General features: G+C 46.1%; 1 protein-coding gene across 4 annotated transcripts in view; it reads right to left on the bottom strand.

The window, feature by feature from the left end:
- Positions 1–12,999, bottom strand: part of LOC115098500 (thioredoxin H-type-like) — a 159,600-nt gene extending 146,601 nt beyond the window's left edge. Inside the window, exon 1 of one of the 4 annotated variants that reach the window (XM_029615072.1) lies at positions 12,908–12,999. Coding sequence is in view for 3 of the 4 variants with exons in the window: in XM_029615081.1 (XP_029470941.1) it covers positions 10,685–10,726 (42 nt within the window). In the remaining variant the exon portion in view is untranslated. Of the gene's footprint in view, positions 1–10,684; positions 10,798–12,907 lie in introns of those variants that run through there. The other 3 variants (XM_029615081.1, XM_029615064.1, XM_029615091.1) reach the window with 3 other exon arrangements.
- Positions 13,000–13,209: the final 210 nt, after the last annotated feature.

Raw genomic sequence — 13,209 nt, 5'->3', positions numbered from 1 at the left:
AAGCACAAAAGAAGAACACAAAACTCATCCTCTCCATGATGAGTAACAACTTGCCCCCCACTCACTTCCTGCCTTATGTTTATTCTGCTCCTATTAAACTCTCAATCTCTATCAAAAAAATCCCTCTAATTAACAATCTGCTAGAGGATTTAAATCCCTTGATCTTTTGCATATCTGAAACAGGGCTGACTGATAAATATAACGTGCTCATAAACTAAATTTCGAATGCTAACTATGATATATTTCACTTTCCAAAAACCAAACAAAAAGGGGGAGGACTATTAATAATAAGTAAAAAAAAAAAAAAAAGAACTCAAGCTAGTACCTTACAAGGTAGAGATGAACCCACCCTATGAGGTTGCAATCTTAAAATCTCCCCAAATAAACTTAGGGCTAGCCTACTGTCCCCCTGGCATACTACAAAAAGATTGTTCACCTATGACTAAATTATTCGCTAAGGCTTTCCCATCACCAGAATCCACGTTAATTGTAGGAGATGTCAACCTTCATGTAGACAAAGCACCAAGATCATTAGCCTGTGAAATGTTTTTAGAAGCAATGCAAGCCCTGGTATGGTCTCAATTTGTCTCGAAAGCCAATCATAAAGTGGGTCACACTCTAGACCTAATATTTGCTAATACAAGTTATTGCCTAATCAATACCACACACACAATATTGCCCTGGTCTGATCACCAATTAATAAAAGTGAATATAGCCTTCACCAACCAAACCCATAACAGAATTGACAATAAGCTTACTTTTACCTTCAGGAAAAAGCTAGAGATGGAAGTACTTGCTGAAGCAATAGAAAAGAAGATCCATGAACTAAATCATACCAATCCATCAACATTTGAGTCCTGGGATAAGTTAGTTAATGACATAGCTGAAAACCTCAGCCCTGTCCAGACAAAAACTATTAACAAAGAAAGGAATAACTCCAAACAAAAGAAGCCCTGGTACAATGATGAATTAAGAAGCACTAAACAGAAACTTAGAAAATTAAGGAAACAATGGAAGAAATGCCCATCTGTGGAATCCCTAGAAAAATATAAATCTTTCCTTACAAAATACCATTCACTACCAATAACGCAAAAAAAGATTAATATGCCAAACAAATTCATGGAGTTATATTTAAGTCCAAACTGCTCTTTGAGACTATTAAACACTTAATTAAAGACTCAACATCATCCAGCTCAAGAAATGACAACTTCACAAAGGACTCTTGCAATGAATATGCCACCTCACACATTGACAAAATCAATAAGTTGAAAAAACAATTCACTATCTGTTCTCCAATAAAAACATCTAAAGTCTCAAATGACATAGTTAAATGGACCACATTCGACAGAGCATCAAAACTGGAAATCAGTCAAATCATCACTAAAATTAAACCTGCTAATCACCCACGTAACTCTATACCAGCCAGTTCCTTGAAACAAATACATCTTGTTATAACTCGGACAATCACAACTGTAATTAATCATTCATTATCAGAAGAAATTATACCACATGAATTAAAACATGTGGTGATAAAGCCGATCCTAAAAAATAAGACTGGTAGAACTGACGATTGAGACAACTATCGTCCAATATCCAATTTACCGTTTCTAGCAAAAGTTCTTGAGAAAGCAGTGTTATCCCAACTTGTAAGTCACCTGGAAGAGCAAAATATTCTCTACCCAAACCAATGTGGATTTAGGAAACATCACTCAACCGATACATTACTCCCCTCATTAACGGACTCAGTTTTACAAGGGCTTGACACAGACGAATCGTATTGCCTTGAGCTAATTGACCTAACAGCAGTCTTTGACACTGTGGATCATAACATATTATATCATCAGATGAGAGAATCAACGGCACAGTTATCAGATGGATCACCTCATTTCTATCTATCACAACATTCCAGGTCAAATTGGGCAACCAAATACGACACATTAAAATGTGACATCAACTTCAAAAGAAACTGTCAAGCCACACAAATTGTCAACCGATTATAAAATGAAATTACGACTCGGCTCCATTATTAGTTAGACTTTTGTTAATATTAGTACCTCTTTTAGGTATATACCAGTTTTTGTATTTTAATATTATTTTAATTATTATTTTACTTTAATTTTATTTTTACTCTGTAAACCGTTTTGACAAAAAAAACCCTATTTTGAAAAGCGGTATATAAATACTTTTAAATAAATAAATAAATAAACTGAACATCAACACCCAAAGGTGAAACGGAGTTTTTTTATCTCATTTAAATGACCTCATACATAGGCATGTCAATTTGTGTGGCTTGACAGTTTCTTTTGAAGTTGATGATGATAAATGTTCATGACTGTTTCCACCACCTCAAATATTTTCTTTTCGAGAGGTTGTTTTTTGAATGTTTGACATTAAAATGTGATACAGGGGTCCCACAAGGTTCAGCCCTCTCAGCAACACTATTCAACATTTACATGCTTCCACTGTGTAAATTACTGACAAATCTAGGAATAACTTTCTTCTTGTATGCTGACGACTTAGTTTTACAACCCTCTCTCCAGATCATTTGAAAGCACAACCTTGATACTCTCAAATTATATGAAAGCAATGCAACATAAACAATCACATCTTAAACTGACACTAAACCTTAAAAAGACTGAAATCAATTGGCTAAGTAAAGGCAGTTAAACCAACTGCCCTTGATCTTGGGTAATTTTCAAATTATCCCCTCAAATCAAGTACGAGATCTAGGAGTACAGCTCGATGAGAACCTCTCAATGAAAATGCACATCAGTAAATTAATTAAGACAGATTACGCCAAGTTAAGTATACTACATCGGCTGAAACCATTAACTTTCGCTGACTTCCGTACTGTATTTGTTATAGTTAGTGAGGTTTGGGTGGACCCTTGGACACGGTGGAAGCTGATCATGCCCACGGGGCAAGTCCTGTGAGGGGCCACAGGTCAGGCTCAGCTCTGGACACACAAACACAGATATTTCTTTATTTAGACAGTTTGAGAAGCCACCAGAGGTGGCAGTAGTGAGTAGAAGATGTAGCCCGGCTGGGCTAGTATTCCCCAGGGCGCTGGAACAGCAGTTCCTCCAGTAGCAGTGCTGTAGTGGAGAGAACTGAGAGAATGAGTACAATAGAACATTCACAGTCCCAAATATGGAGGACCTCCGAGATAGGGAGAGCTGGCCCTCAAGGAGTGAGTACCAGATCCCTGGGAGCAGAGAGACTCGTTGGCACAGTACTCACACAGCAGTTCCACGTAGGAGATGGCACTGGCGCTGGAACGGAGGCAGGCCCTCGAGGAACGAGTACCTGGTTCCAGGGAGACAGCTCTGATGAGTAGATGATAGTAGTATTCACTGATGGTGTCTGTATCGAATTCTTCCAAGTAGAAGAGGAGATAGATGCAGGCAGTGGGTCAGGGAACATGGACCCTCGAGGAGAGAGTACTGGTTACCTGATAGCGACCTAAAGGAGCAAAAGAGGCCTCCGAGGAGTGGGTACCCCGTTAGCAGAAAGAGTCCAATGGAAGTTGGAGAGGCAGAGTAGCTGGGTACGGAGAGCAAATCCCATCCGTAAGATTCCCCTTGCTAACTCAACGGCTAGCAATAAACTGAAGGCTTAAATATCCGGGCAGTGTGATGTCATCATAGGGGGACGCCCCTGAGGAATGCGCCAATGAGGAAATAAGAATGAGGGCCACACGGCGCGCATGCCCTAAGGTACCTGTAGAACATGGCAGGAGGCACCGCCCAAGCTGGTCCGGGGACGTCGGACAGGACGGCAGGCAGACGCCGCGGCAGCCAGGCTTCCATGAAGAGCAGGAGGAGCCGCAAAAAAGGAAAGGTAGGCGGAGTGAAGCCGTCGGGAAACGACAGTCACAACAGTGCCCCCCTTCAAAGGGCGGTCTCCTCTGTGGGTACCAGGTCTTGGTTTCCAAGGATACGAGAGATGAAACTGATGGAGCATCTCTTTGTCAAGGATATTAGCCAAAGGCTCCCAAGAATTTTCTTCGGGGCCAAAACCTTCCCACAAAAGAAGGTATTCCCAAGTCTTGCCTTGTCTTTGGACATCAAGGACGGCTTCGACCTTGTATTCTAGGTCATCTTCTGCATTGATGGGAGATGGTTCCTGAGACGTGGAAGAGAACTCACTGAGAATGAGTGGTTTCAAAAGTGAAACATGGAAAGCGTTGTGAATGTTTAATCCAGGTAGTAGCTTCAGACTGTAAGTGATGTTACCAAGACGTCAGAGGATTGGAAATGGTCCAATGTAGCGAGGAGCAAATCGAGTAGAGAGTAACTTCAGTCTAAGGTGCTTAGTGGATAGCCAGACTTTGTCACCAGGTTGAAAGACAGGCGCTTTGGAATGGTGAGCATCATAAAACCTTTTGGCTCGATCACGCGTTTTGAGTAGCATTTCTTTCGTCCGAGTCCATAATTGATGGATATCATCAGCAGTGAATTGAGCTGCTGGGGACATCACTGAGAGCTTCAGTGGAAGTGGCGGTGATGGTGAACATCCATATGCCACTTCAAAAGGTGTTGATCCAGTGGATGATGATGGATGAGAATTAATGGCGAATTCAGCCCATGGTAATAGTTTGGCCCAGTTATTCTGACGGCAACTCACATAGGCCCGAATGAACTGTTTCGGGGTCCTATTCATCCGTTCTGTTTGGCCATTTGATTGAGGATGATAGGCTGATGTATAATCTAGAGAGATGTCGAAAAGCTTGCACAAAGCCTTCCAGAATCTTTCCGTGAACTGTGATCCTTGATCCGAGACTATGTGCTTCGATAGGCCGTGAAGGCGAAAGATGTGGGTTATGAAGAGCTTCGCAAGCTCCAAGGCTGAAGGTAAGTCAGGCAGCACCACAAAATGGGCCATCTTGCTGAAACAGTCAACTGTGATCCAAATGGTATTCATACCTCCAGAGAGGGGAAGATCAACTACAAAGTCAGCAGCGATGTGTGTCCAGGGCTGTTCTGGAGCTGGAAGCGGTTGCAGCAATCCCCACAGTTGGCCAGAAGTAGGTTTATCCTTGGCACAGTTGGCACAAGATGCTACGTAGGAGAGTGTATCTTCCTTGATAGTTGGCCACCAATAATACTTCTGTAGCTTCAGCAGGGTACGGCGTTGACCAGGATGGCCAGCCAGCTTGGAATTGTGAGCCCAATAGAGCACTTTCTTCCTGAGGTGTTTAGGCACAATGGTTTTACCAGCAGGCACAGTATGGGTAGCCGCTAAGATGACTTTCTTCGGGTCGATAATATGCTGCGGTTCTTCTGGAACATCCTCCGAGAGAAAGGAGCGTGACAGGGCATCAGCTCTGGTATTCTTGTCTCCGGAGCACAAAGTCAAAACGGTTAAAAAATAAGGACCATCTGGCTTGTCTATGGTTAACACGTTGCGCATGGTTGAGATATTCTAGAAAACACGGTAATTTGATGTTGAGCGCCTTTGAGCCAAGGCCGCCATTCCTTGAATGCCAACTTAGTAGCCAGGAGCTCTTTATCTCCAATCCCATAGTTCTTCTCTGCCAGAGAGAAATGTCGCAAGAAGAAGGAGCAGGGACATAAGGATTTGGATGTTGTGTCCGTCGGTGTCCGACGCCCTCTCTCCGCCCTCCTTACCTCTTTGCCGCCTCCCTCTCCGACCGCGGGAAGATTGGTTACCGCAGCGTTCTTCTGCAGCAAGTCTTCGGGCGTTCCCGGACTGGCTCGACGCTGCTATCCATGTTCCTGGAGGCCTAGGGGCGCGCGCATGGCGCAGCCCTGACTGAAGTACCGGCAATGCCGCGAAATTCGGGGGCGTCCCCCGAAGATGACGTCACCCACGAAGGATATTTAAGGTCTCAGTATTTGCTAACACATCAAGTTAGCAAGGATTGACAACGTGCTCACTTTGTCTTTCTAAGCAACTCTGCCTCCTCGGACTTACCAGAGGTACTCGCTCCTCAGGGGCCTCGCTCTCTCCTTTGTTTTTCAGGTGACAGTCTGGAACCGGTACTCGCTCCTCGAGGGCCCTTGTTCCCAGACTTGCTTCATATACTCTTCTGCCTGGAAGTCATCACTACCAACCATATCAGCTACATCAGTGAGTTACCATCATTCTCTCTGAGCTTTCCCTGGAACTCACTCCTCAAGGGCCTATACATTCCAGTGCCTGGGCTTTATTGGGACACTGTGTGAGTGCTACCATCTGCATAGCCTGCCTACTCAATATATCTCAGTTTCTCTACAGCTCAGCCTCCAGGGATCGCTGTTCCAGTATCTTGAGGTACTACAGCCCAGCCGGGCTTTCCAGCTCACTACTGCCATCTCTGGTAGTTCAATATATTGTTTAATAAAAGAACTAATGTGTGTCTGTCTCCAAACTCTGAGCCTGACCGGTGGTCCCTCTCGGGATCTTCCCCCCTCCGGGGCGTGGTCATCTGCCACCGGCCCAAGGATCCACCCACAACTATCCCTAACTATAACAGATTGCTACTCCATGCAGACTGTTAACTCCGAATGATAACAGATTGCTAACTCCTATCTGACTGCTCCTCCCATCAGATAGCGGTTTGATAACATTGGAGTATCCGGTTTCGCTCAATACAGCCCCCACACCAACATCAGAAGCATCGACCTCCACGATTAATGGCTTGTTGGAGTCTGGATGACGCAGGCATAGTTCCGTGGAAAAGGCAGTCTTTAAATCCTCAAACGCGGAAATGGCCTCTGCAGACCATTTAGAAGCACTGGCCCCTTTCCACGTCACTGCAGTTAAGGGCACAGTTAAAGAAGAATAATTCTTTATAAAGCTTCTATAGTAATTAGTGAACCCCAAAAATCATCTCAGGGCCTTCAGGCTGGTAGGTTGGGACCAATTTTTAATACTCTCTAATTTTTGGGGATCCATCTGGAAGCCATCTTTAGACACAATATAGCCAAGAAAAGGCACAGAGTCCTTATGGAATTTGCACTTCGATAGTTTGGCGTAGAGCCGATGTTATTGAAGTCTTCGTAGTACTTGTTTGACGTCCTCTAGATGAGTAGACAAGTCCTGAGAAAATATCAGGATGTCATCTAGGTACAATATGACACTCTTGTACAACAGGTCCCGCAGGATGTCGTTCATCATGTTCTGGAACACAGCGGGTGCGTTGCACACGCCGAGGGGCATTACTAAGTACTCAAAATGACCATCTTCAGTGTTGAAGGCTGTTTACCATTCGTCACCACTGTGAATGCGAACTAAGTTATAGGCTCCCTTCAGGTCAAGTTTCGAGAATATCTTGGCACCTTGAAGCCGGGGGAACAGCTCTATGATTAAAGGCATGGGATATCGGTCTTTGATCGTGATCTCGTTCAGAACTCGATAGTTGAAACAAGGACGTAGAGTATCGTCCTTCTTCCCCACAAAGAAGAAGCCTGCGCCGGCTGGAGACTTTGATGGTCTAATGAATCCTTTTTGTAAATTCTCCTCGATGTGCTCGGACATGGCCTTATTCTCTATTACAGAGAGTGGATAGACACGTCCTTTAGGAGGCTCAGTGTTCAGTTTCAGCCTTATGACACAGTTGTAAGATCTATGTGGAGGAAGGATGTCAGCAGTTTCTTTGGAGAACACATCACAGAATGATGCGTATTAAGTTGGCAGTCTTGACATCACTGGAGTGGTAGGCATGCAGAGGACAGGAGAAACCCCCTTAAGGCAATTGCCATGACAACCTGGGCCCCAGCGGGAGAGTTCCAAGGTCTCCCAGTTGAATTGAGGCTGATGCAACTGCAACCAGGATAACCCCAGAACGATAGGTGCAAGGCCTTCTCTAACACAAAGAAGGGAATTGACTCCGTGTGGAGGGCTCTGGTGTGAAGGGTCACCGGTTCGGTGCGACAGGTCACGTCACCCGGCAAAGGCTCTCCATGGATAGATGATAAGAGCAGTGGAACTTTCAAAGTGACAAGGGGAATCCTCAAATGTTCCACTAGGTGTCGAAGTATAAAGTTGCCTCCTGCCCCTGAATCACAGGGCAAGAGTTTGAAATTCGGGCGGTCTGCAGATCAGGGAGACTGGGAGAGAGAGCGGAGGAGAGGGCGTAGTAAGGCCTAAGAACAGTCCTCCCGCGGGACTTAGGCCCGTCCATTTTCCAGACGAATTGGGCATGTTGGGACATCGTGACCAGCTTGTCCACAGAACATACCCAGGCCATGCCTCTTCCGAAGTCTTCTCTCTTTTGAAGTCAAGTGACTGCGACCAAGTTGCATCGGTTCCTCTCCACTGGCGACAGGTATTGCTGGAACCATCCGAAGTGCAGGTTTAGCACGAACCTCCTTCTGAACTGGTCCTTTACTAGGCTTCAGTTCTTTCACCTTATCACAAAGCCGGTGGTCAATTCTAGTAGCCAAAGCCACTAGTTCATCCAGCGAGTCAGGTGTCTCATGAGCGGCCAGCTCGACTTTCAAGCAAGTATCCAGACCTCTGAAGAAGAGAGTTTTTAGACATTTGGGATCCCAGCATAGTTCCATAGCAAGAGTCTTGACTCTATTGCAAAATCAGCCAGTGGTCGGTTGCCTTGCTTCAGATCCACCAGAGCAGAACCAGCAACAGTCACTCGAGCAGGATCATCAAAAACAGATTTAAACAAATCCAAAACTCCGTCAATATCCTGCAAAATTGGATCCTTACGTTCCCAGAGCATTGAGGCCCAAGACAAGGCCCTTCCATCAAGATAAGATAGAATATAAGTAGTCTTGGCGTAGGCTGTGGGGAAGTGAGAAGGTTGTAATGCAAAATGCATGCAGCAGTGATTTAGGAAACCTCTAGTTCTTTGAATCGCTCCAGAGAAACGAACTGGAGCAGCCAGAGGTTCCGTAGTCTTTATAGTTATTTCAGGTAACTGACCTTCATTACTGGAAGCAGAGCCTTGATTCTTCTGTGCGTGCAGCTAATGGAACGCAGAAGTGAGTTTCTCCAATGCGTCTTGTTGTTCAGCAATGCGCAGGGCCAGGCCCGGAATGGCCTGCAGGGCATTGAGCTGTGCCGGATCCATGGAGTTAGCAATCTGTTATAATTAGTGAGGTTTGGGTGGACCCTTGGACACTGTGGCAGCTGACCACGCCCACGGGGGAAGTCCCGTGAGGGGCCACAGTTCAGGCTCAGCTCTGGACACACAAACACAGATATTTCTTTATTTAGACAGTTTGAGAAGCCACCAGAGGTGGCAGTAGTGAGTAGAAGATATAGCCCAGCTGGGCTAGTATTCCCCAGGGTGCTGGAACAGCGGTTCCTCTGGCAGCAGTGCTGTAGTGGAGAGAACTGAGAGAATGAGTACAATAGAACATTCACAGAGTCCCAAATATGGAGGAGCCCTGAGATGGGGAGAGCTGGCCCTCGAGGAGCGAGTACCAGATCCCTGGGAGCAGAGAGACTCGTTGGCACAGTACTCACACAGCGGTTCCACATAGGAGATGGCACTGGTGTTGGAACGGAGGCAGGCCCTCGAGGAGCGAGTACCTGGTTCCAGGGAGACAGCTCTGAGGAATAGATGATATTAGTACTCACTGATGGTGTCTGTAGCGAATTCTTCCAAGTAGAAGAGGAGATAGATGCAGGCAGCGGGTCAGGGAACATGGGCCCTCGAGGAGCAAGTACCGGTTACCTGATAGCAACCTGAAAGAAGCAAAAGAGGCCCCCCGAGGAGCAGGTACCCCGTTAGCAGAAAGAATCCAGTGGAGGTTGGAGAGGCAGAGTAGCTGGGTACGGAGAGCGAATCCCATCCATAAGATTCCCCTTGCTAACTCAACAGCTAGCAATAAACTGTAGGCTTAAATATCCGGGCAGCATGACGTCATCACAGGAGGACGCCCCTGAGGAATGCGCCAATGAGGAAATAAGAATGAGGGCTGCGTGGCGCACGTGCCGTAAGGTACCTGTAGAACATGGCGGGAGACAGCGACCAAGCCGGTCCAGGGATGCCGGAGAGGACGGCAGGCGGACGCCGTGGCAGCCAGGCGTCCGTGAAGAGCAGAAGGAGCCGCAAAAAGGAAAGGTAGGCGGAGTGAAGCCGTCGGGAAGCGACAGTCGCAACAATATTGCAAACTCATCTTCTCAAACCTTACTACTAGGTCTTCCAGCAAGTCACTTAAAACCACTACATCTACTTCAAAATACTGCAGAAAGACTTATTAGGATCTAGGAAATATGATCATAATGCACCCTCCCTGTTAACATTACATTGGCTACCAGTACAATCCAGAATCTACTGCAAAGTATTAACGATAATATTCAACTTCATTCACTACAATAACATTGGCTTATTAGGAGTGACACTACAACCTTATAACCCTCAAAGATCACTAAGATCTCAAAATAAAGGACTATTGTCTATTCCCACAATACGGTGCACACATCTGATGCAAATAAGAGATCAAGTGTTTTCAATAGCAGGTCCAAAGCTTTGGAATTCCATGACCGAGGTGTTACGCATTCTACCAGAAAGAAAAAGATTTAAACATGAACTAAAAACATGGCTATTGAGAAACACATATAATTTAATTAAAAATATCAGAATATAAAGAATCACAAAAATAAAGACAAAATAATAATAGAATCATGAAGAATAAATCAATCAAACTTCAGAATGGAAGATTCTCAAAACAACATACTAAGACATGAAAACTACCATTTCATTTGTAATTACCCTTACTCTTTTCCTCATGTACGAGTAAATTTCTGTTGACATATCAATGCAGGACTGTGAATACCTCCTCTATAACCAATCTATGTCTGTTTGTTCATTGTAAACTGATGTGATCTACATATGGGACGACAGTATAAATGTCTAAAATAAATAAAATAAATTCTTCTCCACCTTCACCAATCTTCTATCCCTGCCTCCACCTCTTCATCCTTCATTTCCCTTCCATTCCAGCTCCGGCCTAGCCATGCCAACAGGAGAGTTTAAACTCTTTCTGCTGTCAATGTCTCTCTTTCGCTCTCCTGCATGGCTGAAATTGTGTACAATGTGTACTCCTGGGGGGAATTCTGCGCTACTGCGGAATTTGCGCAGAATTCCTCCCTCACCTCACAGATTTCTTCACTCGTCACAATTCCCGCAGATTTCATTGCCACCGCGCATATTTCCTCCCGCACCGGAAAAGGATTAAAAAAAACCCAGAAGCATGCCGCGCACGGACAGTGGCAAACCCGGGACAGCGACATCAGGTGGCGCCCGGAGAGTGGAGGCATCACATCGCAGCACGGCACCGGCGGCTCGAGGAGCAAGCAGCAAGGAGGAGAAGAGGGAGAGAGGAGGGGGAAAGAGAGAAGGGGGAAAGAGAAAGAAGGGGGAAAGAGAGAAAAGGCGGAAAAAGAAAGGAGAAGATGGAGAGAGAGAAGGGAGGGGAACAGAGGGGAGGGTGAAGGGAGAAAGAGAGAAGGGGAAAGACAAAGAAGGGAGAAGTGGAAAGAGAAAGAAGGGGAAAATAGAAGAGGGGGAAAAAGAGCGGAGAAGAGGGAGAGAGAAAGAAGGGAGGGGAAGTCAGGTGGCGCACAGAGAGTGGGGGCAGCACAGCACAGCACCAGCGGCTTGAGGTAAGCAAGCAAGGAGGAGAAGAAGGAGAGAGAGAAGGGAGAGGAACAAAGGGGAAGGGAGACAGAGAAAGAGAGAAGGGAGGGAGAAAGAAGGGGGAGGGGGAAAGAGAGGGGCTAAAGAAGAGGCCCTGACCCTGAGAGTGTATGTTTGAGCCCTTGTGTTTGTTTTGAGCCAGTGGGTAGGTATCTACCTGGGAATCTGTATGGGGGCGAGGGGGGGGGGGGGGGGGGAGTGTGTGTGTGTGTGTGTGTGTGTGTGTGTGTGTGTGTGTGAGAGAGAGTTGTATGTGGGAAGACAGAACATGTGTGTAACAAATGGCATGTGAGAGAAAGCATATGCCTGATATTATGTAAGAGAGACAGTGAGCATGTTGGGAGAGGTTAGCAACAACTGCAGCAGTCCCTGCCAGCTTGGCTCATCTGCCAGCAGCAGAAATTGACACTGCTGGCAGATGAGCCAAGTTGCTAGGGACACTCATTGCACTGAAATGCAGAATAATTTGCAAAAAATAGTGTTATTTTGAAAAATAAATGTGCAGAATTTAGAAAATGTGTGCACAGAATTTTCAATTTTTTGTTGCAGAATTTTTAATTCCTTTTGCGCAGAATTCCCCCAGGAGTAAATGTGGGAGAGAGAGTGTGAGAAACAGAAAGCAGTTTAGAAGCACCAGGCACCCAGCACTGCTCTCCTGACTGCAGGTTTGAGGGCTACATCAACAGCACTTCAGCCTCCTGAGCCACAAGGGTAGAGTTGGCACTTGGTGGCAACTCTTTCTCACCCCACAGGCAAAAGGGGATGAGGAGTAATGGGAAGCAGCAGAAATCCTTCTTTGACAAAACAGATCCTACTGAGAGAGGGGCTATGGTTCTTCTTTTGGCCCAGTTGCTTTGGTGCCCTGTGCAAATGCACAGGTCACATACCCCAAAAAAGCCAACCCTAAACAGTTATTAGATCATGAAGTGTTCCCACAGAATGAAAAAGCTGGGCCAATAAAGTTTATTGAATACTTTCATTCTTGTGAGCTGGCCCTTGAATGTCATTTTGGAAATCATCTTGTGTGGTTCTGAATTAGCGTTGCCAATTGTGAAGGGGGAGATGACAGGGAAAACCCTGTCACTCTCGCATTATTCTCCTATCCTCGCCCTATCCAGACCCTCGTGCATTCGCACCCCTCTTCCCAGGACCGGTCTCAGGTAAACTGGGTGTCAAGCCAGAAACCAAGGAGCAGGCCCTGCCTCAGTGATATGACTTAACTTTCACCAAAGGGGTCCCCAAGCAATTGCCCTGCTTGCCCTTCCCCCGCCTCACACACACTTAAAACCGAGCTACCTCTTCCTTGCTTCCTCAGCATTCCCCCCTCCCCCCACCTAACATTAGGCTCCGCTGTCCCGACTAGGGGGCACCGGAGAAGAGAACATTATTTTCCTTTTGAAAGCCGCCCCTGCACAGCTTTGAGAATAAACCCCCCCACCCTCGCCCTTCCCCCAACCTTAACATCCACCCCTCCCCAAACGTTTCCTCCCTCGTCACACCTTGCCTGCCGCCGTAACACGCACACTCACTCTCTCCAGGAGGAAGCCGAGGGCGGCCCTGCGTCTACAGCCCCGCCCACTCCTGTTGCCATGGCAACA

This window comes from Rhinatrema bivittatum, chromosome 1 (genome assembly GCF_901001135.1).
Source record: "Rhinatrema bivittatum chromosome 1, aRhiBiv1.1, whole genome shotgun sequence".
In the NCBI taxonomy this organism is placed as follows: domain Eukaryota; kingdom Metazoa; phylum Chordata; class Amphibia; order Gymnophiona; family Rhinatrematidae; genus Rhinatrema; species Rhinatrema bivittatum.
This window is presented reverse-complemented; position numbering and strand designations above follow the sequence as displayed.